Here is a 23,635-nt window from a genome sequence, read left to right as displayed (position 1 = left end):
GAATTGGTCGGAGGGATCCGGAGCTAGGGCTGCCTGCTGCATTTTGATAACGCCGTCAGATCCATTTCGCTTGCTCGGTGGAATACATTCCGAGCATCTAGCCTTTATCTCGTTAACCACTGCCCGGATTATAGACCGGTCTCGCCTCTGACGGGTCTTGGAATGGATGCTTGCTATTTTACTATATCGAGAATTCTTCAAACATAGAGTTGTTTTATATTGATCATTTAACAAACGAGATATGTATGCAGAAAATGACAGTCAAAGCAATCAAGACACACTATCCAACAGAAAGAAACAAACTCAGTCTTCAATCGAAGAGAGTCCTAAATATCAGCTTCCTCAGTAGATCCGTTGAGGTCGAACTCATCCATCCCATCAACAACTCACCGTTCACGACGACAGTGCGCCCACTTCCCCAACTCCTTCGTATTTTGCAAACACCAAAGAATCACCTCTCAAGCCGCAAAGGTGTCTTCCAGGCAATCATGCCCATTGCCTGTCTGGATATCGCGATCAAGAAAGTCCGAAGCCAGCGTCCTCAACGCCCAAGTCCGCCGACACCCCCAGCCCACCGCATCGCGCGTCATAATGGCCGAGTCGACGGCATCCGCATGCACAATCCCCAACACATCCAGGCCATTCTGCAGTGCATGCTCCATAAGGATAGTTTGTTGGTCAATAATCTTCCACACCAACTCCCTGGCTGCTCTCCACCCACATACCGTCTTCTCCCGCCTCTTCATATCCTTAAAAAAAACTAGGAGCCACGCCGTTATATTGACTAGAAGAGCCAATAATACTCTCCACGGGCTCTATATACGTATCTATCAGGATATCTCCGGCTAGAAAGTCCACGGCACTAACGCGTATCGCCTCGCTGACTTGGTTGTTATTAACGCCGAGGGCACCGACCACTTCGCAGTCAAGCACTACTGCCTTGCGGACGGTAAGGTTAGATTTAGGGCTAGCCTGCATGTGTGCGAGATTGGGGTCTGCAAGTGCAAAGTCGTGTGCTGTCCAGAGGATGATAGTAAATAGGTCCTGCTATGAATAGCCTGGTAGAGAGTAGAACTTACTTCAAAGGCCTTCTTAGCAGGGTGGGACCTGCATGCCGAGGACCTAAGTTTGTTGTTCTTTTCTGATATTGGTGAGCATTAACTGAATAACAGCAAGTTCCAGGAGATTCGCCTACCTCCACAGTTTCTACATCTCTTCTTCATGTCGAGATCCTGCTGGCTGGGAATCTGGGTCCAGAAGCCTTGTTTGCGAAGAGACTGGACGGAATGGTATTTTGCTCGAAGCGCATCGATCAGTGCATCTCGTTCGGCAAGGGGGATAGCGGACCAGTTTCCCCTGATATCCGCGCTTCTAATAGATAGGTAGACTGAGCGTCAGCCCTAATGGAGCCTTGCGTAGGCTGCAGCGACATACTCGGGCCTACCGAGCCCAGTGTGGCGAATTTATATCCAACCTTAATATAAAGACCGTAAACGCCCTGAACATTCAGGAAACCACATAATTCCACCATGGCAGCAACGAAAATCGCCCTCGTAACCTGCAGCACAAGGGAACCGCGCATCAACCCCTTCATCACGAAATACGTCAAGCAAGAACACCAAGGAAATAAACCTCTCCATAATCGACATTCAAGACCAAAACCTCCCTCTCTATAACGAACCAGCAGTACCATCGCATCTATCATCGACAGACCCAACACCGCAGTATATCCACGAACACACGCGCGCATGGTCAGCGCTTGTCCGACAGTACGATGCTTTTATCTTTATAACTCCGCAGTATAACTGGAGTATACCTGCGAGTTTGAAGAATGCGCTGGACTATCTATTCTATGAATGGAAGGGAAAGCCTGCAGGGATTGTGACGTATGGTGGAAGAGGAGGGGGGAAGGCGGGAGATCATTTAAGGGGTGTTTTGACGGGGTTGAGGATGAGGACTGTGTCGACTGCTCCGGGAGTTGTTGTACGGAGTACGGCTATGGAAGGTTGTTTGGCGAAGGGGGAAGTTAGTGTGGAGGATAGGGAGGAGTGGAGGAGTGCCGGTGTTGAGGATGCGATTAGGGCAATGTTTGGGGAGGTATTGAATGAGCTGCAGGAGAATTGATAGACAGCTAAGTAGAATATACCAAGAACTCAAGGCTGGTGGTGAGACTAATAGATAGCTGGTTATTGGCCATTCAACACATCTAATCCTGATTCTCCCTTCAGATAATCCAGTCCATCCAGCTAAGGTAAGTAGGTCACAGTATATACTTAAACAGCGGCGACCGATCCCCCATAACCTGCAACTCCTCAGGCGTATATTTCTCCTGAATCTCATCCCTACTCATCTTCTCATTCCTCTTATTCACCCACCAAAACCTCGTCTCCAGCACAAGACTAGCCACCATCCCCGCCGCCGCAAACGCAAACGAACTCCCAAACCCCGTCGGATACTTCGGCGCCTCGCGCTCAAGGTATATAAACGAACCTACAAGCCCCCCGCAGTTTCCCGCACTGATCATGAATGCAATACCCATAGCCTGCTTCCTCGCGCCGGCCAGATTATTCGCCGTCCACGCGTTCGTCCCCGGGATGATCGGATACAGGCCTATACAAGCCAGCACGACGGCGAAGTAGCAAGCAGGGATATTATCCTTGATATCATCGGCGAGTGCGAATAGAATCCCAAAGCCAATAATCACAAGCATCTGGCCCATAACGATAATGGGCATGCGCCAGCGCAGTTTATCAGCCACAACCCCAAAGCCGTAAGCGGAGATAGCGCCCGCGAAATACGGCGGCATGGAGAGAAGCTGTGCGTTTGCGGAGGTGTATCCCATATTCTTCATAATCTGGGGAAGGGAGAATTTCAGCCCGTAATTCGGGACCGTGTTGGACCAGAAGTTCAGGATCTGGAGATACAGGTGCCAGTCGGTGAGGGTGCGGAAGAGCGTCTTCCAGTCGAATTTACTGGCTTTTTCGTCCACGACGATGGGGCCTCGAAGGGCTTTCTTGCGCAGTTCTAGGTACCGGATCTCTTCGGGGTCTAGCCACCGTGTTGAGAGGGCGGGTGTGTCTACTAGGCAGAAGTAGCAGACTGCTGAGAGAAGGACGGTTGCTGCGCCTTCGATTATGAAGATCCAGCGCCAGCCATTATATCCGCCGATTCCGCGCATTTTGGCGAGTCCGAATGCGAGCAGGCCTGAGAAGGCGCCGGCGAGGGCGCTGGCTGTGTAGAATATTCCGATGCGGGTTTGCGTTTCTTCGGGCATGTACCATTGTGTGATGAGCCAGACGGCGCCGGGGAAGAAGCCGGATCTAGAAGATATAATTAGACGGGTTTAATCATCTATTCGAAAGACATACTCGAAGATACCAAGCAGCACGCGGACGGCGCAGAGGCCGGCAAAGTTTTGGACGACTCCTGTTAGGGTTACGATGATTCCCCAGATGAGAGTCAGCATCGCGAGGTAGACTGATGGTTTCTTGAATTTGGCCAGTAGAATATTGCTAGGGACCTCTAATACCAATGTCAGTGAGGAAACTAAAGAGACTTGATTACCTACCGAACAGGACGTAGGTGACGAAGAAGATTCCCAGGGCAACGTTATACTGAGTCCCAGACATATCCAAGTCCGTCAACATGCCTTCGATTTTGGCATTTCCTTTACATCGTCAGAATCAGAAATATCACAATGATGTCTAACTCACCAATACTCGCTTTGTCGATATAGGAGACAAGATAGAGGAAGGCCAACAGAGGGCAAAGTCGCCAATCGATCTGCAAGGTTATTCTCCATTAGTCTCATAAGCGATTCGTCCCATAAGGGATTTTTCTTACCTTTCGGATGCACTTCTTCCTCTTCGCATCAGAAAAGTTGGCCAGGAAGTACGCGTCATCCTGGCTCAACCCGCTCTCCATGTACACCTGCTCCAGACTAGGGGCCGCCTCGAGGCATTTCTCCGGAGACGCATCCTCCACGTACAGCACACTGGACGGCTTAGACGAAGGCATGACGCAGTGCAATTGAGAAGTGACTGCACCTCTGAGCTATTATGCGACATCTTCTTTATACTGCCGACCCTTTCTCGGCGCCCAGACAGCCAAGACCCCAACCCCGCGGACAGTTACTCCAATTCTGGGGAATAGGACCACGCGTGGGGTGGCGGTAGGATCGCAATGAGCTTATTGCCGTGCTGAGAAGGCTATATGCAGGGAAATGTTGGAGATGTGGCGCAAGTCTTTGTCCCGTGTTGACACTTGGACCCCCCTGAGGGCAGCAGCAGCCGAGAAGTAGCCGAGATGGCATCAATGCTTATTCTTGCCACCTGTCTTTTGAAGCGTGCATTATTTATTGGCTGGTGAGGTGTGGAAGGGTTGGAACCTTGGTGACAGCCTAGATGCCTCCCATATATCAGAAGATGCCGGCATTGAGACCGGCAGTGCTTTAGCGTAGTGGGCTAATCAATATCTTTATTACTTATTAATATCAGGCTAATCGAATCCTCCAGATGAATGCCAATCATATGCAGTTACATAACAGGCTTGCCCAACAGCAGCTCCTTGAACTGGATGAGCTGTGTAACCCTATATAGACAATTACAGCTCCCCCAAAGCAAACCTCGTCAACTCGTCCCTACTCCCCAAAAACACATCTCCCTCCCCCCCATTCCCACTCATCGCCGCATACTGCCAGAATGTTGCCTCCTTCCAACCCACAGGCAACGCGCCCATCTCATCCGCCCAATTCGCCAGCCACAGGGGATGCTCGGCCGCAAAGGAGGTATCATTCCCAGCACACTGTCCCCACCACTTCGCAGAGAGAAACAGCAGCGGCGGCCGCCCCGTAGCCTGCTTATAAGTGTTTGAAAAATCCGCCATCCAGTCTGTGATTTCATCTGCTTCCATCCCGTGGCATAGTTTGCCCGCGATGTTACCCTCCATCTCCAGCACGCCAGGCAGGGTCTCTCCATCGGCCGTCCAGTTCCCGCCGTTGTTCAGGAAGAATTTAGCCTGGTCTGCGCCGCTGCTGGATGCGGCGGACGCGAAGTGGATTGCGCCGTGGAAGACTCCTGGGGCGGCGTTCTCTGTTTGCGAGGGATATCGCAGGTTTTTGTAGTTGGTGCCCTCTGTTGCCTGCACCAAGTTAGAATACAGAAACACCACTGATGGACTGCGAGGAATATGTAGTACCTTGACAAAAACAAATTCCACACCGTCCGCGACGGCATTCTTCCAGTTCACAGGGAGATGGATCTCGAACAGGTCGATTCCCCGGGTGCCATTCACAGGCAGGGAGGTGCTGGAAGCCAGCGATGCGAGGGCGGACAAGAGCCACCAGGAAGTGATGCGCATTTTATTCTATTTTATTTTTTATTTTTCTTCTTGTTCTTAATATTGTTCTCTTTTTCGACGATCAGAGATGATCTTAAGATCGAGATCGCTCGAGTTAGACCCCTTTTTTTTCTCCGGGTGGGGAATTCTGGAACTGCGCTAGGACGAGTCGAAACTAATTTAAAACATTTAAACACTTGCCTCGGCAGTTTGCTGTATTTATTATCTTCATTATTCTGATTCTGCAGTCTGTGTTTTGTGACTTAGGGCTCTACATTACCCTCTCGCCAGCCTTGCCTGGTCAGATATCGCTTCAACCTGTCTTTCTCTCTCTGACGAACGCGCAACAACGTCAAAGCCAAACCTCTCAGGCTGGACATTAAACCCTGCCCTATAATCATACAGCGGAGGTAGTATGTCTTTCCCACTGGCATCCCTCTTACAGCGCAACGTCATCGCCCACGCAATCCTCGCCGTCAGGATATTCAACGACCGCTCTGCGATACTCTGCCCCGGGCAGATCCTGCGCCCGAACCCGAAACACGAGTAGTTCTGCATGTTGGGGAATTTGGTTAATGGCTCCTGGTACGTCGGATAGCCGCGCTCAAGCCAGCGCTCTGGGCGGAATGTCTCGGGGTCTGGGTATATTCCAGCGTCCCGGTGGATAGCCCACTGGTTGGCGTGGAAGACTGTGCCCTTGGGGAAGAAGTGGCCGTTGTAGCTGTCGTCTTGGATGAGTTGGTGTGGGACATTCCCGGCTGTAACTGGTCTCCATCGTAGGACTTCTTTGATGACAGCGCGGACGGTGGGTAGATTTGGGATATCGCTGAATTCGGGGATCCTGTCGCCGACTTGATCGTCGATTTCAGTCTGCATCTTCACCTGCCACTCAGGGTGGTGCACCATGGCCAGACAGAACGACATCATGGCCGCGGCGGTGGTGCCACTGCCTGCTTCAAACAGCGTTCCAATCACATATGCTGCCTCGTCATCCGAGAGCCCGTATCCCTCTTTATTGTCCAGGAACGTCTTGGTGAATGACCTGCTCCCCTGTCCTTTGTCGATATCATCACGAACATCCTGCTGCAACTTCCGAAACAGACCCAGCTCCTCCGCATGCAACCGCGCAGCCTCCCGCTTAAACGGCGCCAGAAACGACGGAAGAATATTCAACACAGGGAACGAATCAACCAGATACGCCCCCGGCGACGCAACCCTCTCCACGGTCTTTCCCACGCCAATGATGCGTTTAAAATCCGGCTCGTCGCCCGTCTCGATCCAGCGCCCGAATCCAATCCGGTACACAACGCTGGACGCGTACAGCTCGAACCACTTCTCGTATGCAGCGGGATTCTTCAGTAAAGAGGCAAGTAGTCTTTTCGACTCATAGTCCTGAACAGGCTCGTAGCTGCTCGCGGCGGTGTTTGTTGTGAGCTGGTGCATCAACTTCCGTCCCTTTCGCCAGAGATCTGCATATCCATATCATGAGCAAACAGCAAAGCATAGACACAAAAAACGGGGGAAGAGGAATACCATTATAAGGAAGAAAAAGAGGCCTGAGATTATGCGACAGCAGCCCCGATGCAAAGGGCAGATACTCCCTGGAAGAGTAAAGCGACCCTCGCTCCCGAAGCAGGGCATTAGCGATCTTCTCGGTTGAGAGAACAACGTGTTTTCGCCCTGCGAGATCGAGCTGGAAGATGGGACCGTACTTATCGGCCCATTTTTTGAATTTGAGCCAGGAGTGTTTGGGGGGAATGTCGAGGAGGTTTCCCAGGATTGGAGTGCCTGGACATGTTAGCTGGCTTGTAGAGCACCGCAGGAGTCCGTTGTATACCCGGTGGACCTGGAATGGGGGTTCCAGGTTGTTTTGTATCCCTCTTCTTCCATAGTAATAGTGCAGCTAGCAATGCAAATAGGTAGGCGTATATCATGGTGATGGTAGGAGTGTCATGATATGGGAGTAGTGAGAAGAACCACCAGCTACCAGCAGATATTCCAGCCCCACGAGCTGATCAACCAGCTGCAGCAGTTCAACTCTCTTGATTGGAGGCCTTGTCTTGACCATTTCGAACCCCGCGATGCCCCACGGCCGCAAAGGGACATATGTGGAGGGACTGACTAGCTGTACCACCTCCTTGTGTTGCATCCTGCCTTGAACTACTGGAATTGGTCACGCGGGGCATACTACAGTACTGGCATACATTAAGGAGTACTTGAATCCATTTATAGTAGATAAATAAATAAGAAAAAAAAAAAAAAAAAGGGCCCGAACCGTGGTTCGAACACGGGGCCTCTCGCATTTAGATCGGATAATCCCACTATTCTGGATTAGTATGTGGTAAAGTTGGTAATCCTGGTACGGTAGCCTTACAAGCGAGAATCATACCACTAGACCATCCGGGCTGATGTAAGCGCTTCAGTAGATTGAGCTTTTCAGGGTCTTGTCTCTTCTTTAAGAGAAGAAAGAGAAAAAAATGATAAAAAAGAAGGGCCCGAACCGTGGTTCGAACACGGGGCCTCTCGCACTTAGAATTGGTGATCCCACTGATGATGAATTAGTATGTGGTAAATTTGATGGTACGAATACGGTAGCCTTACAAGCGAGAATCATACCACTAGACCATCCGGGCTGTTGTTAGTGCTGCTGGGCTTTTCTTATTTATCAACGGCTCCCAAGCACCCTCTACGAATTTGTCGACAGCCAAAGGTTCAAGTGAAACTACACATGAACGCTATTTCGAGCCTCAGATTCAAATCTATAAAGCCTGGAGGCAAGTGTCATGTGGTAAACAGTGGTATGGTTTACGCCCGTTATGCGCAAGAATATCGGACTCGATTATATATATTCCATTCGACAAACTTTATACAGAGAACGAGACGAGGGTGTTAAGAAGTGGGATCAATGAAATGGTCCAAATATGCCAACATATTCAAATCGGCAATTTAACGTATAGATACTGTACGGACTTTGAGAGTTGACAAGTTACCCCATTTATTCCACTATGTTTACAATAATAGTGGTCGATTGAATGAATACGGACATGTGTAGTTGATCGGAAACCATATCCGAATCTATAACATCATTTAACTATGCAGTCATTGACCTTATGGCCGTCGTAGCTTTGCATCAAGATTTCCCTAGCTGAGTAGCTTATAACGAAAGACAGTCATTCGGTACCAATATCACACCTCATATCGATCCGCCGTATCCTGCACCGGCCTATACACAAAAGAATCAAATTTGGCTGGCAGGGCTGTCCCATTCAAGTCGGAGCAGGCCATGCCCACAAACGCCCCAGTGAAGCTCCCATGGGCCTGATGACCACCGCACTCGTCCGACAGAATCGATGCATCAAACACGGGCCCAACGGCTTGCAGGTCTCCGTCTCCGAGGGCGTAAAAGAACTGCAGAGTGAGTCCACCTCTGATACTCAATGCCAGTCTGACCTTGCCTTCATTCGGAATCTGAATTGGCTCAGGGAATGGGGTATCGAGTTTCCCTTCGGGGTATGATGCTTCAGAACGCAGGATATTGATCTCCCGCTGCCCGTCCGCATCTGCTGTAACTGCCAGATAGAAGAAGTTATACCTGCAGTAGTACGCGACAAGACCGGCGAACTGCCTCTCGTCAGTAGGCGCATAATCAATGAGGACAGTCTCCGCATCGTATGAGAAATGCGTCTGCCGCCGCGCAACAAGCGCCTGCTCAAACCACGACCCAATCGACTCACGGCCGACAAGGCAGAGACTCCCATCCGTAATAGAGAAGATACGCTCTGGCTCAGGCGTACGCAGCCACTGGAAGTCCTTGTGCAGGACATCCCTGAAAGCATACTTCTGCTCAGCCCAGTACTCGCCCTCGCGCCGCGTCCCAGGGACATCAACATACAGCGACGGCACCGGCCCCCCCTTCACCCACAACCAGCCATCCTCACCCCAATACACCTCCTGGATAGAAGTCTCCCTTCCCAACACACACCGTCTCCCCTGCCCAACCGGCCTCCCCATCAAATGCACCAGATACACCCTCCCATCCTCCGTCTCCACCAAGTCCCCATGCCCGGCCCTCTGCAGCGCCGCAAAGGGCGCATCCTTCGAACTCAAGATATGCTTAATCGGATGCGTCTCATAAGGACCCCAGATACTCCTCGACCGCGCAAGTGTACAAGCATGCTGATACGCCGTCCCCCCCTCGGCCGTGAGAAGATAGTACCACCCGTCCCGTTTATAAAGATGCGGGCCCTCAACCAGATCCAGCTCCGTGCCTTTAAAGATATTCTTCCTCGGCCCGACTAGTTTCCCTTGCACCGGGTCGAATTCCTGCAGTGCGATCCCCGCAAACGCACGCGGACGCCGCCGGTGGTCCCACAGCATATTTACGAACCATTTCCGGCCGTCCTCGTCGTGGAAGAGACTCGGGTCGAAACCGGAGGAGTTTACATGGATAGGGTCCGACCAGGGACCTGTAATGTCCGGCGCAGTGACGATATAGTTATGGGAATCCTTGAACGAGCCGTCCTTGCGAGTGACGTAGGTATAGACGAGCCAGAATTGGGATCCGTCGTGGGAGAGACACGGTGCCCAGACGCCGCAGCTGTCGGGGGCGCCGCGCATGTCGAGCTGGCTTGCCCTGGACAGTGGGCGGGCGATTAAGTCCCAGTTTGCGAGGTCGGTGGAGTGGTGGATTTGCACGCCGGGGTACCATTCGAAGGTGGAGGTTGCGATGTAGTAGGAGGAGTTGACGCGGAGGATGGAGGGGTCGGCGTTGAAGCCGGGGAGGATGGGGTTGCGGAGGGGCGGCATTGCCACTTTTCTCTTGCTTGATATGGTATAATATAGAATGAATATGGATGTGGATGTTCGGAATTGGAATTGGAACTGGGCTGATGGAGTTATATAGCGGGGCTTCTCCAAGCGGTTATTTGCAGCATTAGCCTAAATGCGCCTTGGCTTGGGGTATAAGTCAAAGGTACTGTTTAGCCAGATTTCTTAGTTATTTAATTATTGTAATCCTCGAATAAGGAGGCGGCGCATCATCATACACATGTACTGTACCCTCTCTACTGGACACAGCTTGCTTCCCTGCCTTCTTTTTTCGACAACAAATAACGACGACGTTCCCGTTTCAACGGAGGTGTCCTGGTCGGCTTCCACAAGAGAAGACAAGTTTAGACTAGAAGATTAGTTGGCTGTTTAATGGATAACTGCTGGAATACGCACGTCGAGACGAGTCCCTCAACCGCCAGGGGATAGTCTAGGGTCGTTAGGGCCGGCAGCTGCACGCCCAGATTCGACGTTTCAATGCTAATTGTCGAATTAAAGGGCTGACCATCGAAAGCTGAAGGATCTCGAGTGATATTGGCGAGTCGAGGGAGCGACAGCTTGGAGATACGCCCGAGGATGTTGAGACCAGCAGTAGACTATAGAGCAGGCAGATGAACCTCAATAGCCCCATATTCCTGATCTTCCCAGGGATTTGTCACGTAGCTCGAGAAGATGACGCCTGATGTGCCGACGCGTTACAGCGATGTCAGGTTCGTCCTTAGCAGTCAGCACACGAGGAATCTCACATAAAATATTGATACATACTCCCAAATTCCAGCAACGCCGATTAATTCAGATTCCACCAATTTGCCCAGATCAGCCTTCCCCCCCTTATACGAGCGCAGTGACAGCTCCTGCATACGCTAAACCTTGAGGAGCCGCACGTCGGAAACCTGGTAGAGCTCCAGTATCCCAGCGTAGTTGACCACATCGAGCATCTCGAAAGATTCCACATTCTCCGAGTACTCGGAAGCGTTCATCGCGATTCCGCCATTTAATTCTGTGACGCCATTCAGCTTGAACGGACCGGAGTAGTCGGGTAACAGTACGATGTTGCCGGTGAGGTTGGTGCAGCCATCCAGGTGGCTGAGGTCTTGCTGGCTCGAGTCGTAGAGAGTAGGGATATCTGCACTCGAGTCATTTGTACGGCAGTTTCGAGAAAAAGCAGCTTATCATGTTAGTATTATAACTGGTAGACAAATAGAGATATAAGTAGGAGTATACCACTTGCAAGCTCAACAACCAAGACGATCTGCAGGACACGAGCGGTGATCACCTTCAACGATCATGATAGTCTTAATGATCCTGAATTAGCCGCGGGAAAGGGGCATTTATCTATTTGTTATCTACCTATTTGGTGGGCTGAACAACTGCCAAGGGCACTAAGAAACGCCTGGCATGCCACTAAAGAAGATGAAGTTAAGTGTCTCTGAGTTTGAAAGATCATTGGATGCTATTAAACAGCCGACGAAGGAACTAATGTCTGTTGGGCGTAGCTCCGTGGACAGAGGGCTCAGCAGAGGCGCAGCACTCTTCCAGCGTCTCAGGGCTGAGGACGAGGTCAGGAGTGCAAATTGCTATTTGGATCGGGCTCGTAAATGTGCATGCCAGAAAAAAAGTAGGTCTGGCCTTGCCTTCCTAGGGATTCAGCTTGGGTGCTTTAGGGCTGAATATCATTTATATTCAATCAGTCAATCAGGCACCTCTGCAGGACTAGGCAGGAATACGAGCAGGTCCCACCAGATTAACTTTCTGACATGCACTATATAAACTACGCTGCCCGCCATTTGTCCGTTGTTTAGACCGGAAGGACAATACTAGGTAACGATGCCAGGCTTCAAAGCCCTCACCAAGGACCATGTGTCCACAGTCCTGGACCAGAGCAGCTTCTATCCAGCGGAAAAACAGCTCAACTACCCCATTGAAATGAGATTTATCTCATTCGATGAAACAGGGTCTGTCGGCGATATGCACTGGAATAACAGCGCCGAAACAACGGCCGCCCTGGAGAAGTGGTGTCGCGATGCGGTGGAGCTGATCAAGCCTGGGAATGGCCTGGATTCACACCTCGACAGCCTGGACGGCCACTTCAAAGCGCTGATGCTGTGTAATTTCCTGACGTACAAGCAGGAGATGGGAAAGAGTGAGATTGTTGATCGCGCTTGCGCGTTGCTTGCTCGACTTCCCTCTCATCCACCGGAACTGCCATTCGTGTATGGAGGAGAATGGCCTGCTGAATATTTGACACCACTACAGGGTAAAGAGAGTGAGTGTGAGTATAAATGGACAGCCCTCAAGGTCCTGTCTACACCAAGCACGAACAGCATTCGCCTCGCGCTGTTCCTGGTAATGAAACGCAGCGTCCCACTCAGCTTCACAGGCCACTACTCCGACACGATAGTTAGTCTCCTGGACACCACAACCCGTCTCCTGGACGACAGTCCCAGTGAGGACGCACAGGCGTGGTTCGTTCTGCAGGCCTTTCTATGGGCGGCATGGCAGCACACCGTCATGCTGCAGCTGTGGTATGACGGGAGCAAGCAGATGGATGGATACCGCTTCGACAGACACAACGATCTCATAGCGAAGCAGATTCCCGCGGTGATGCCTAGCCGGGAGACGATTGAAAAGGCACGGCCCAACTATATGTGTAAGTGGGCGTTTGAGCTTCTCCGGTCCGATCTGAGCTGTGTGCCGCAGGACTTCAGGACGTTCTTAGACATCTTCGAACGGCGGTTTGGGGACCGTGGCCCACGATGCAACATTGTTCCTACTGGAGATGCCCCAAGCCCAAGGAGGGTTTGCGACGGCAAAGCACCTGGAAACTGCCAGAGATTCGAGTCCGAGGGCGTCCAGATCCAGGGCGCGCACGACTTCGACTGCCCCGGCCCCGGCCCTGATTCCCCCTGCCACTTGCTGACCTGGGACGAGCAGTCCTATCTCAGCATCACCGGCGGACGAGCAAGAGCCATATCCCTAGAGGACACCGACGACAAGCACATCCGTTACACCCCCGCCACCAAGGACACCCTGGCCGTCTCGCACGTCTGGAGCCACGGCCAGGGCGGCCGGCCAGAGACCGGCTTCAACAGCTGCCTGCACGCCAGATACAGCGCCCTGGCCAGATCTTTACAGTGCACGTCATACTGGATGGACTCCCCCTGCGTGCCAACAGACCGCACCCTACGCGCCGAATGTCTCGGCCAAATCAACGCCATCTTCGAAAGCAGCAAAGTCACCCTCCTCGCAGACCGCGACATCATGGAGATAGATATCCTCCCACAAACCCTCGAAGCAAAGGAATCCATCCTCGCTGCCCTGCTCGTTTGCGACTGGAACGTGCGCGCCTGGACCCTGCTTGAGGGAATGCGCGGGCGTGCAAGACTTCACATCCTCTGCAGAGATAACAACGTCATCTCCCTCGTCGATGTCCTCAACGCCGTCCTAAACCAGAGCTGTCTATCCCTCGTCTCGCCATGTCTCGCTGCACAGCACTACGCGCCTATCCAGCCATCCTTTCCCCCCGACGACCCTGCGGGTGTATCAATCGAACAAGCAACCTGCCTCCTCAACCACCGCCACGCGACAAAAGACCGCGACGTCCCCATGATCTGGGCCCTAGTCGCCGGCTCAGCAACCGTCATCAAAGCCGCGGATGAGTTCTGGGGCCAGAAAATAGGCGAGCCCGTCGCAACGGGGTTTCTTGTCTCTGGATCCCCGCGTCTCAAAACCAGGGGGCTGGGATGGGCGCCGGCGCGTCCGAACCTTCTCCCCCCGACAGCAACGAAGGATGAGAAGCAGTATCCTGCCTATGATGGGCAGAATAGTCTCGCCGGGAAAATCACAGAAACAGGCTTCAGGGCGGAATGGCTTGGTGCTGTCCTCCGGCGACGAGGGAAGGGTCTTCCGGCTTGGATGTTTAGTATTGAGAATCCCGCGCCCCCGGGGGGTCAGTTACGAGATTACTACCGTGTGTACAATAAAGGAGGCAGTGAGGGGATGGACATGAAGACGCGGCGGAAGATTGCGCTGGTTGTGGGAAACCTGTTTAAGACCTTTCGCTGGGTTGCGCTGTTGATGCCGTGTCTGAGAGACCGGGGGGCGAATGGGCCGGTGGCTCCTCCCATGCCATTTGCATATCAGGGCCAGGCTGAGGGGCCGGTGGTGGTTGTTGTGGCTTCGAATGACCAGGAGGAGTGGGAGTGGCAGTTTATATACGAGTGGGAGAGAGACTCCCTGCCTGAGTTTGGACTGGCGGAGTTTTTACTCGTATAACACACTATACACAGCAGGCTAATTAATTCTAGTAATGCTACTATGGTATATAATATCAATATACAGGACACAACCTTCCATTGTTATTCCACGATTCCGGCAACGGATCCACCGTCTGCACCTCCCAATCCTCCGCGCCCACAGCCGTAAGCGCATAAAACAATCCCGTGGGATCATACTTCTGCTTCAGGCTATAGAGTCTCGGGTAATTACTCCCATAGAACGCCTGCTGAAGATCCGGCTCGATGATGTCCGCCTCGCTCATATAAGCACCGGAGTCAGGCGCAATGGCGCGCATCTTGTCCATCCACGCCGTCACGAATGTGGACGTGCTGTAGACGGTGGACCAGCTTGCGTCGGCGCTCCATTGCCCGCCGACGATGATGTGGGCAAGGGCGTTGCGCCAGGCGGGAAGCACGGCGTTGTTTGTTGGTGGTGTCATGGCGATTCCTGTGCCGGAGATGTGGAAGCCGGCGATGAAGAGGCCCTATACTGTTAGCTGAATACAACTAGGGGCAGGAGACTGGGGTTAGAAGTTAGGGTGGTGGGGTACATTTTTGATGGCATCCTGGTGGGCAGCGAACAAGCTGGCTCGGGAGGAGTCCTCGGTGAATACAGTCCGGGGCATCAGACGTGAGGCCGTCTTTACCATTGCCGAGCCGGTGAATTCCTGGGGGAAGGCTGCTTTCCAGACATCGTGGCTGATTCATTAGCAACTATCCGTGAGTAATGGGTGGTGTGGTCATACTAGTTATCAGCGTGGTTGTACCACGGGGTGTATGTGATATTCTGACTATCGAGCACGTCGAACCACGGGGCAAGCAATGTCTTGGTCTGGGCGACTGTCATGTTCGGTGCAACGAATGATTCCATACGGAAGTAATAGTCTGTCGACCCAGCATAGTCAGTGCCGATCAGGATAGAGGAGGCCCCAACGTAGTAGTAGCCGTACGACCCGGCGTCGACGAAGCGCTGGAAGTTGTCGAGGTAGGCAGAGACGCCGGTCCAAAAGGCATCGGCATTAGGACAGTCGTTGATTGTGAAGTTGAAGGTGACAGAGGTCGTTTGGATCTGGGGGTGCGCGATGACCGTCAACGAGGTGACGACGCCGATAGTGCTCCCTCCTCCTCCACGGAGCATCCAGAAGACGTCTGGGTTCTGGGTTGCCGATGCGGTGATGAAGCGGCCATTAGCAAGGACAACTGTCTCTGTTAATATACGCTTAACTGGGGGAGAGGGACATACATACCCTCCATAGACAAGACCTGGTCAGCAGCCAGCCCATACATGCTGGACAACGGCGAATGGCCACCACCAGCAGTGAATCCTCCTCCCAGACCAACAGTAACAGCCTCACCACCAACAGTCGTAACGTGGTTCTCCTTTGCAAACTCATTGGCCTCCCAGACCTGGGTGCCTGCGCCGAACTTGATCGCAGGGCCGATATAGCCGTTGTCAGAGCGGTACTCGGGATAGAACCGCTTATCCTTGAGCCAATGGGTCCAGATGGACAACGCCCCCTTGCCAGCAGCCTTGCCGTTGAAGTCGTGGCCTGTATTCTTGACAACTAGACGCAGGTTGAGGCTGCGCGCGAAGTTGACAGCTAGCTGGATCTGGGCCACGTTGGTGACGTTCACGACGTACGAGGGATAACCGCCCATCATACAGGTGTCGGTGTAGTTCGAGCCAGGGGGCATGCAAGTGCGGCCTTCAAAGAGAGGAAGCATTATGGAGGTTGGGTCGCCCATACTACACATGGTTAGCCATGTCACTTTATGAGGACAGAGACATACTGGAGATCAGAAGTAGACCACTGCGTGGTGATCTCAACGCACTTCGTTGCATCGTAATCTGGCCAGTCAGGATAGCATACTGCAGCCAGCGGCGAGGCCTTGATTAGACGTCGTCCAAGGAGGAGGTCAAAGATCTCCCAGAGTAGGTTTCTCGGCCACAGCGAGTCGCCTGGCAGCGTCTTGCAACTGCGCCCGCTTCGCTTTGAAACAGCCGCGTCTCCGAACTTGAACAGGTCGGACACCGACTTGTTTTGGATCGCGGCCTCCACTTCGCCCAGGACCTCGTCTGTCAATTGCAGCGACTCTCCGGGGAAGAGTGTGGCTGAGGGGACGACAGTGGCTGCAGGCTTCAAGGACTGGGATGGGAACTCTGCAGCCGCAGCAGCCACGGCCAGGGTGGCGAGTGCACAAGGGAGCAGGTTCTTCATTTCTAAGGATAAATGAAGCCACTGCAATTACAAATGCGCCAGGCCGGCTCTTGGATGACAGGCAGCGAGGGGATCCGAGATGCGCAGCAGGGAGGCCTCAAATACTTAAGCCTGAGCGGGCCCAGGAGATGAAGCTTGCCACTTTACTAGCATGCTGCTAATTAGCGAGGATGGCGTGGTCAACGGCGCATGCACTATTGATGCAGGCATTATATCCCGCTCGACCACACCAGAGTCAAGCAGACGCGAGCAGCAGGGGCAGTCGGAAGAAAGCACCGAGCCCTGAAGGCTGGATAGATGCAGCGGACCAATTTTTATTTGTGCATGACTCGAGCAAGCGATGCACTAACAGCTAGTGAGGCACCGGACTGGAACTAGGGCTAGCCACTCTCGCGTTAATATACGCAGCCAATAACGCCCTTCTTCCCGTATATTCCATGCAGGCTTACCTTACCATGTCCAGTCCAGTGGGATCTGGAACGTGAAATGAAGGATCCTGCCGGCGAGTCAAGCATCGGCAAATAGGCCACCACTGTAGCCGAGCACCCATGCTTAATCTGTTTTAATATACCGGGCCACTGGGTGCCGAAGAAGTCCGGCATATCCGACCTCGACGAGCCAGTAAGCCAGTTCGAGCCCCCTGCGTGGCAAGCAGGGGCTCGCAGTCTACCTGCAGAGAATGCAACAATCCTTGTTATTCTACCATGCCCCCGTCCCAGAAGAGGAGCATCTCCGCCCCTGGTCTAGCCAGAGCCACGTCCAGGTCCCCAGATGAGACTGCATAAAAGACCTGATCCTGCGGTCTTGCAAACTCTGATCAATGGGGGCCGAATCGTCAACATCACGCAAAGTGTAATATAACAGTATAAATGCACCCATTCTCTCTGATCGGCAATGCTGATCTGCCTCTGCCGTGAACCGGATCGCCATGGATTCATCTTCGGACGATCTGCCCCACGACAACTTGCAGGCACAGGCGATCGGCCTGATCTTCGGGTTTCCTGCCGCTGCGACGGTCGTGGTGCTGCTGCGTGTCTATATCCGGGTCTGGATGCGGTCATTTGCTGCTGGTATGCCCACAGTAATACAAATCATGGAATACTGCTAATTATTAGACGACTGGGTTATTTGCGCTGCACTGGTAAGACCATTCCTTTATAACAGGGCTGCTGTTTATATTCTAGGCGCTGTACTGGGCAGAGACGGTCACTTCATACTTCAGTATGAGCCCTCTATACCTTTATCTGGCGATGCTAACAAGACAGCAATCAAACTGCAATACATCGGCTACCATGTCTGGGACATCCCAGAAGACTACAATGCCGTTCTAGCAGGGAAATATTCCTACGCAGTAAGTATCTCCTGGTTTCTATGGACAGTACCTCACAGTCCCAGACGGAACTGCTCTACAACCCCATCCTCGCCCTCATCAAAGCCTCCATCCTGCTATTCCTCCTGCGCCTCACCGGACAGAAGGTCGCCGTCCGTCGCACAATCTGGGCCATCATGGTGCTGAATGCCGTAGCAGCGGTCGCAACGTTTCTAGTAACCGTCTTCAACTGCGTCCCCATCGCATCGAACTGGAATCCAGCGGCGTATCCGGATAAGAAGTGCGTCAACTTTGCAGACTTCGTCACGGGCACGGCCTCTGTGGCTATCTTTACGGACTTTCTCGTCTTGCTTCTTCCGACGTGGATCGTGTATAACCTGCATATCGCACGGAAGCAGAAGATCATGCTTGTTGGGATTCTGTCGTTTGGTTTGATGTACCCACCACCACCACCACTACAAGAAAAAAAAAAAAAAAGAATACTAATGAGAATTGTAGAACCGTCCTGGCGGGAATAATCCGCGTCATCCTGCTTGACAAATTCGACCGCAACATCCCGCCCGACTCCAGCTACAGCGTGCTCTTCTGCATCTCCACAATCGAAGTCGGACTCGCCTTTGTGGCTGCCTGTGCGCCAGCCCTGAAACCACTCTTCGTGCGCCTCGTCCCCAGACTATTCAGCTCGGCTAGTCACACTGGTCAGTATAACCGTCCTGCTGGGCGCTATGGATATGCGTATGATCTTGACCATGTATCCAAGTCGCGGAAGACGCAGGGGGGGAATACGACGTCTGTGCTGGGGGGAGATGAGGATGTTCCTGCGCCTTGTGGGAGTCAGAGTGTGTCGAAGAGGAAGAATGGGATTATGATGACGACTGAGACTGAAGTAAGGTGGGAGGATTCGCCTGGGACGGTGGATGGGACGGTGAATGATAGTAGTACGGAGAGTCTAGTGCAGCTCGGAGGTAGATGATATACAATACTACAGATATCATAGCTACAGAAGGAAAAAAACGTAGACTGCTGCATGAATAGCGAATAGAGAATGTATTATATACACTGAAGTTATTTACTTTCTACTGCAGCCCCTCCAGGACACAATAAACCTTTGGATACTGCCACTTGGGTACACTCCAAAACATGAACCCAAACACCCAGATATACCCTATAACCCTCCCCAAGACACCCCCCTGCACCCTTTTCACCCAATGCTCCCTTCCAAAAGACTTAAACAGAGTTCTAACAACCCCCAAAACAAAAACCTCAGCCAGTCCAACCCCAAAATTCAAACAAAACCACCAAACATCACCCCTCCACGCACAATCCCCCAATCTCCACGAAACAACCCCATGCGAGACCCCCGACAGGAAGAAAATCACAAAAATCACAATCAGCTTATCCAGGGCCGACCCCTTCCCCAACCGCAGAACCCGCCGCGACACCAGCTCGCCGTAATTCGTGTACGTGCGCCGGATAATCTGGTGCCAGAATTTGCCCCAGAACCGACGCATGCTCCAGGCCTGAGTTAGTGGGCCAAAGATGGGCGGCCATTCGGCGGGCGCGTCGAAGCCGAGTATCGACACGGAGAGGAGGGAGAGTGCCGCGTGGGCGCCGTCTAGCATGGCGACGGCGGAGAATATCCAGAAGGCGACGAAGGCGATGCGCAGGAGGGTTTCGCGGAGAGTCACGGCCTCATCTTCATATCCATTTACCTCTTGAGATGAAGGTAATAGAAGACGTCGGAAGTAGACTTGATGGTGCGGATCGAATTCGTTCATCTCGATGGGCATGAAAATTCCTGGGAAGATGTATGTTTTGATATAGAAGTACAGTCCGATATATGTGATGAGTTTTGCGGCACGGATTATGGTGAATGCGCGCAGCCCTGATGGGATTGCCGGCTTAGGGCTTTTGAGGATACATTCGTGCGGTGTTCCCAGGAGGCGTGGGTTATTCCAGAGCTTAATACCCTTGACGAATTTGGGATGGATGTGAGGTGCGAGTTTGGACCAGCGGGCTAGGTACTCTCCCTCTTGGTAGATACGGTCATTCTCGACGAAGAGGAGGGATGTGGAGTGACCGACCCAGATGCAGAGGAGCAGACCCCAGAGGCTGTTTAGATCTCCGGGCCACCATTCTGACAGGTAGAACGAGACCCCGGCTGGGATGTAGAGTAATGGTGATAGAATTAGCCTGCGAGGGTTGGGGATATTCACTAGATGGAAGAAGACAGCGATGGACAGGAAGAAGGTTGTGATGGATGCCGTGACTGGCAGTATCACTTCAGAAAATAAAGACATGTTTAATGAAAGACGTGCTGATCTTGGGGAGGGAATCAGCCTGTTTATATACCTAAAATGGCCCCCATGGACCGGGCTGAAGGCCCCCACGACGGTGGGTCGGCCATGTAGGGCTATTCAAGGCAGGGTCCATTTCTTCAGCTTCAAATTAACAGCCGTGGCTATGCTACTAGTCTTGCTAGTTTGTAAAAGGCTACTGATACCTGGAAACTGAAGCATATTCGGATAATTCAATAAACCATGTTCTTAATTGAAATACATAACTATCACTAGCATCTCCATCTCATCCATATCAATAGACCTAAGCAGAGAGAGCGTTCTGGAGGTCGGTCTTGTCCTGCTCGGTCAGACCGGTGTACTCAAGGCTGGCGCTGCCCATGGGGGTAGGGACAGGGCCACCGGCCTGGGCAGGGTTGTCGAGGAGAACAGCAGCAAGGTTCATGCAGGCAGGGGGGACATCGTCGGCGCGGGCAGCTAAAGAAGTCAATAAATGTGTATACTTGGGTGGAATGGGGGACGCACAGTCGTCACCAGTGCTGTAGACGTTGACAGGGGTGCCCTGGTCGTTGATCTGCTGGGTGCACTGGTCGATGGACTCCTGGGAGACACCGGAAGGGAGATCACGGCGGCTGTTCTGGGTGCCAGCAGCGATACCTCCGGAGATGGCACCACCACCGAGACCACCGGCGACGGCACCGATGACGGCGGGAGGAGCAGGGCAGAACTGCACGAGGGAAAGGGCAGCGAGGGCGCTGACGGCGGTGGTGGTGAAGAAGTGCATCTTGAGATGGTTGAAGAGAGAAGATAGAAGATAGAAGAGTTGTAGAGTTGCTTTGAGTTGGAGATTGATTGTTGCTGTTGATGAGATTCTTCTCGGGGTACAAGGCCATATTTATAGCCAAAATATCCATCTAATGGACTTGTTGATTCTCATCAAGTCCTCCTCGCGGTCAACTTCCGCGGGAAATCCACCGTACTACGCTTGGGGGCCGTTGGACATCCAGCCGCCATGGGGCACGCTTCTTCAGGATCTAGAAGGTCAAAGCGCTGTATATCCTGACTGAAATGACTCTTTACTATGCGAGATTTTCCTCAGGATGACTTCCTGTGGAGCCCGAGGCGCCCTCTATCCGCAGGATGAGGATCCATAGATCCTGGATATTGTGGCATTCATCGCCACGTTGGGGCCAACTTGACCCAGGAGCTGAAGGTTTGATGAAGAAGAAGGATATGGGGGCTAGAATTATCTTGGAAGCCTCTTGGAAGCGTCTGGGAGGGCAGCCTGCAAGGTCCACCGCTGTCTCTCCTCAGCTCGGCGACCTGATGCGGTATACTACACGGTTATCATGTTGGAAGGGGGAATGAGCAGCGTTGGGGGCGGCACAATAGAGGCCTTTGATATTGAAATTTGATGATGAATTCATGTCAGATATTCTCCAAGTCTGGTGTTGCTGGGATATAAAAACCCCGTCTCCCTCAGTGTATCTAACCATCATCTCAACCAACTCAACTATCAACCCAAACACCATCTACATTCTCAAAGTTTCTCTTTGCCCAAAACCACCTTCAAGATGCAACTTATTTCCATCTCCGCTGCTATCGCTGCTACCCTGAGCATGGTGCAGTTCTGCCCTGCTCCCCCCGCTGTTCTCGGCCCCATCATCGCTGGTGCTCTGTAAGTATCCAAGCTACTTCACTGCTTCCAAGCTAACAGCCTCAGTGCTGGTGAAGCCGGTGCCATGGTCGGCTACGGTGTTGGCCAGATCAACAGCAAGCGTGACGTTGCCGTCAAGGGCTCTATCAAGGGCTCCGTCTTCCGCAAGCGTGACGATGTAAGATACGCAAAATCCCCCATGTTAGCCAAAACTAACGAAACAGCCCTTCGCTGGCCTTCCCCAACCTGCCGCCGACACCTGCAAGGAGCAGCTGAACGGCGTCACTGTCGAGTTTCAGAACACTGGCGAGGGATCCTTCCGCGCCAACGGCATCCCCTCTGCCTGCATGACCCTGTCCAATGTCATTATCGGCCAGGACCCCACGCAGCCCGCCCCTACCCCTCTAGGTACGTATCCACTGATAATTTGGAAGTGTTAACTGAGACTAACTGACTGCAGGCTCTGACTCCCTTCAGTACACTGGTCTCTCCGAGGAGGACCTCAACAAGCTGCAGTCCGCGCTCGACGGCAACGGCTACTAAGTGGGGATTGAATAGCCTCAGCATGTAAAGTATCCTTAGTGCAAGGAAGAAGTGGAGCGGTTGGGGCCGTTTCAATAGAATCATGTTCGTGTTGGCAGTGAGCTTGCTAGTCTCTGTAGTTAATTCTATAATCTTGATCGATGTTAATGCCTCCCCCACAATATTGCTTATATCCTTCTGCCGATCTTCCTTAGTGCGCGTCATTAATCAAATTAAGGTCTTGGAATCCTGGCTAGTTCCTGTTTCTGCCCCAACAGCTCCATAAAGCTTCAGCCTTCGGCCCCTGCCACCGGTCCACGTTCCTCACAGCCATGCGAGCAAGCTGCCCCTCTGCACTGCCATGCTGATCAAGCTTGGCAGTTCTCAATCTACACCGTATGGGCGGGTCAAACGTGCAGACTGCAGAAGCTCGGTGTGCGCCTTCTGGAAAGTGCATCCTTGGAGTAAGATCTGACCGCTGTGTTCTATACAGAGTGCCGTAAGATGGATCTCCACCTCGCATATGACCTCACTGCTAATTACAATCCAAGAAACCCCTCCCGGTGTGCATTGACTTCAGCTGCCTGTCTATTTCCCCGATAATCCCCCTTGCAGAGCCACACTTGCCCACCCCAATTTCGGGACATACCCCTTCACCAACCCGACTACCTCTTCGCGCAGGGCAAACGGGCGTCCTGGGACGTACATGTATCTGTCGTCAATGGCATTATTATCGCCTTTTGTCAGAATCGTTTGTCTACCCAGTCAGCTCAGAACAATCTAGAATAGAATAAACATACTTGAGTCCCCCATCCACAATTTGATAATCAACGGTAATTGCCCGATGGACCATAGGCAGCGGCTTCCCTGGGATCCAGATCACAGGGATATCGCCAGGCTGGACACTCTGCTGCCTGTTCGAGAGGAATATGAGATCGCCTCGCTGGAAGGCAGGCTCCATGGACCCGGATGTTACGACCAGGATGGGGTATTTGGAGCCAGTGAGGATGCATAGTGCTTCCCAGGCCATGAAGACCGAGGAGACGGCCCAGAGGATAGGGAATATCTGCAGTAACGCCTTCATGGTCTGATCGCAGAGATGGTGGTGGATGTGGTGGATGTGATGGATGTGATGTAGATGCAGTGGAGGATGTTGGGGCGTTCACCGG

General features: G+C 52.5%; 14 protein-coding genes and 2 non-coding genes across 16 annotated transcripts; 4 read left to right on the top strand and 12 right to left on the bottom strand.

Annotated features, from left to right (window-relative positions):
* Positions 1–458: 458 nt before the first annotated feature.
* Positions 459–1,768, bottom strand: ASPVEDRAFT_74354 (uncharacterized protein; the record flags this gene model as incomplete). The annotated part of the gene is made up of 5 exons (XM_040816250.1): positions 1,435–1,768; positions 1,196–1,387; positions 1,080–1,141; positions 868–1,044; positions 459–815 (listed from the first exon to the last, which is right to left on the bottom strand). The coding sequence occupies exons 1-5, from the start codon at positions 1,748–1,750 to the stop codon at positions 459–461; spliced, it is 1,104 nt and encodes a 367-aa protein (XP_040670658.1). The 5' UTR covers positions 1,751–1,768.
* An 81-nt stretch (positions 1,769–1,849) lies between these two features.
* Positions 1,850–2,499, top strand: ASPVEDRAFT_44433 (uncharacterized protein). Its single transcript, XM_040813045.1, has one exon. The coding sequence runs from the start codon at positions 1,951–1,953 to the stop codon at positions 2,122–2,124; it is 174 nt and encodes a 57-aa protein (XP_040670657.1). The 5' UTR covers positions 1,850–1,950; the 3' UTR covers positions 2,125–2,499.
* ASPVEDRAFT_173583 (uncharacterized protein) lies at positions 1,850–4,025 on the bottom strand. Its single transcript, XM_040808744.1, has 5 exons — positions 3,844–4,025; positions 3,714–3,783; positions 3,569–3,667; positions 3,369–3,522; positions 1,850–3,320 (listed from the first exon to the last, which is right to left on the bottom strand). The coding sequence occupies exons 1-5, from the start codon at positions 4,015–4,017 to the stop codon at positions 2,261–2,263; spliced, it is 1,557 nt and encodes a 518-aa protein (XP_040670656.1). The 5' UTR covers positions 4,018–4,025; the 3' UTR covers positions 1,850–2,260.
* Positions 4,026–4,602: 577 nt separating this feature from the next.
* ASPVEDRAFT_137695 (putative secreted glycosyl hydrolase) lies at positions 4,603–5,358 on the bottom strand (the record flags this gene model as incomplete). The annotated part of the gene is made up of 2 exons (XM_040807416.1): positions 4,603–5,139; positions 5,197–5,358. The coding sequence occupies 2 exons, from the start codon at positions 5,356–5,358 to the stop codon at positions 4,603–4,605; spliced, it is 699 nt and encodes a 232-aa protein (XP_040670655.1).
* A 255-nt stretch (positions 5,359–5,613) lies between these two features.
* ASPVEDRAFT_31321 (cytochrome P450) lies at positions 5,614–7,271 on the bottom strand (the record flags this gene model as incomplete). Its single annotated transcript, XM_040810459.1, has 3 exons — positions 5,614–6,806; positions 6,871–7,125; positions 7,175–7,271. The coding sequence occupies 3 exons, from the start codon at positions 7,269–7,271 to the stop codon at positions 5,614–5,616; spliced, it is 1,545 nt and encodes a 514-aa protein (XP_040670654.1).
* A 332-nt stretch (positions 7,272–7,603) lies between these two features.
* Positions 7,604–7,743, bottom strand: ASPVEDRAFT_t111. Its single transcript has one exon. It is a non-coding gene; the product is annotated as a tRNA-Tyr (tRNA).
* Positions 7,744–7,829: 86 nt separating this feature from the next.
* Positions 7,830–7,970, bottom strand: ASPVEDRAFT_t110. The gene has a single exon. It is a non-coding gene; the product is annotated as a tRNA-Tyr (tRNA).
* Positions 7,971–8,523: 553 nt separating this feature from the next.
* ASPVEDRAFT_54967 (glycoside hydrolase family 43 protein) lies at positions 8,524–10,143 on the bottom strand (the record flags this gene model as incomplete). The annotated part of the gene is made up of 1 exon (XM_040815002.1): positions 8,524–10,143. The coding sequence occupies one exon, from the start codon at positions 10,141–10,143 to the stop codon at positions 8,524–8,526; it is 1,620 nt and encodes a 539-aa protein (XP_040670653.1).
* An 884-nt stretch (positions 10,144–11,027) lies between these two features.
* ASPVEDRAFT_86269 (uncharacterized protein) lies at positions 11,028–11,453 on the bottom strand (the record flags this gene model as incomplete). Its single annotated transcript, XM_040817815.1, has 2 exons — positions 11,028–11,332; positions 11,441–11,453. The coding sequence occupies 2 exons, from the start codon at positions 11,451–11,453 to the stop codon at positions 11,028–11,030; spliced, it is 318 nt and encodes a 105-aa protein (XP_040670652.1).
* A 679-nt stretch (positions 11,454–12,132) lies between these two features.
* On the top strand, positions 12,133–14,439 carry ASPVEDRAFT_136655 (HET domain protein; the record flags this gene model as incomplete). Its single annotated transcript, XM_040807314.1, has 1 exon — positions 12,133–14,439. One exon carries the CDS (start codon positions 12,133–12,135, stop codon positions 14,437–14,439), a length of 2,307 nt encoding a protein of 768 aa, XP_040670651.1.
* A 55-nt stretch (positions 14,440–14,494) lies between these two features.
* On the bottom strand, positions 14,495–16,660 carry ASPVEDRAFT_137016 (FAD-binding oxidoreductase; the record flags this gene model as incomplete). Its single annotated transcript, XM_040807347.1, has 5 exons — positions 14,495–14,926; positions 14,993–15,140; positions 15,188–15,641; positions 15,689–16,188; positions 16,233–16,660. The coding sequence occupies 5 exons, from the start codon at positions 16,658–16,660 to the stop codon at positions 14,495–14,497; spliced, it is 1,962 nt and encodes a 653-aa protein (XP_040670650.1).
* A 625-nt stretch (positions 16,661–17,285) lies between these two features.
* On the top strand, positions 17,286–19,041 carry ASPVEDRAFT_820783 (uncharacterized protein). The gene is made up of 6 exons (XM_040817133.1): positions 17,286–17,730; positions 17,776–17,801; positions 17,845–17,881; positions 17,926–18,011; positions 18,056–18,426; positions 18,489–19,041. Exons 1-6 carry the CDS (start codon positions 17,589–17,591, stop codon positions 18,961–18,963), a joined length of 1,137 nt encoding a protein of 378 aa, XP_040670649.1. The 5' UTR covers positions 17,286–17,588; the 3' UTR covers positions 18,964–19,041.
* Positions 19,042–19,066: 25 nt separating this feature from the next.
* ASPVEDRAFT_86265 (wax synthase family protein) lies at positions 19,067–20,290 on the bottom strand (the record flags this gene model as incomplete). Its single annotated transcript, XM_040817814.1, has 1 exon — positions 19,067–20,290. The coding sequence occupies one exon, from the start codon at positions 20,288–20,290 to the stop codon at positions 19,067–19,069; it is 1,224 nt and encodes a 407-aa protein (XP_040670648.1).
* A 301-nt stretch (positions 20,291–20,591) lies between these two features.
* On the bottom strand, positions 20,592–21,071 carry ASPVEDRAFT_31314 (uncharacterized protein; the record flags this gene model as incomplete). Its single annotated transcript, XM_040810458.1, has 1 exon — positions 20,592–21,071. One exon carries the CDS (start codon positions 21,069–21,071, stop codon positions 20,592–20,594), a length of 480 nt encoding a protein of 159 aa, XP_040670647.1.
* A 790-nt stretch (positions 21,072–21,861) lies between these two features.
* On the top strand, positions 21,862–22,487 carry ASPVEDRAFT_31313 (uncharacterized protein; the record flags this gene model as incomplete). The annotated part of the gene is made up of 4 exons (XM_040810457.1): positions 21,862–21,965; positions 22,005–22,122; positions 22,169–22,352; positions 22,405–22,487. The coding sequence occupies 4 exons, from the start codon at positions 21,862–21,864 to the stop codon at positions 22,485–22,487; spliced, it is 489 nt and encodes a 162-aa protein (XP_040670646.1).
* Positions 22,488–23,054: 567 nt separating this feature from the next.
* Positions 23,055–23,550, bottom strand: ASPVEDRAFT_137531 (S26 family signal peptidase; the record flags this gene model as incomplete). The annotated part of the gene is made up of 2 exons (XM_040807401.1): positions 23,055–23,223; positions 23,267–23,550. 2 exons carry the CDS (start codon positions 23,548–23,550, stop codon positions 23,055–23,057), a joined length of 453 nt encoding a protein of 150 aa, XP_040670645.1.
* Positions 23,551–23,635: the final 85 nt, after the last annotated feature.

Source organism: Aspergillus versicolor (genome assembly GCF_001890125.1).
Source record: "Aspergillus versicolor CBS 583.65 unplaced genomic scaffold ASPVEscaffold_8, whole genome shotgun sequence".
NCBI classification, from domain to species: domain Eukaryota; kingdom Fungi; phylum Ascomycota; class Eurotiomycetes; order Eurotiales; family Aspergillaceae; genus Aspergillus; species Aspergillus versicolor.
This window is presented reverse-complemented; position numbering and strand designations above follow the sequence as displayed.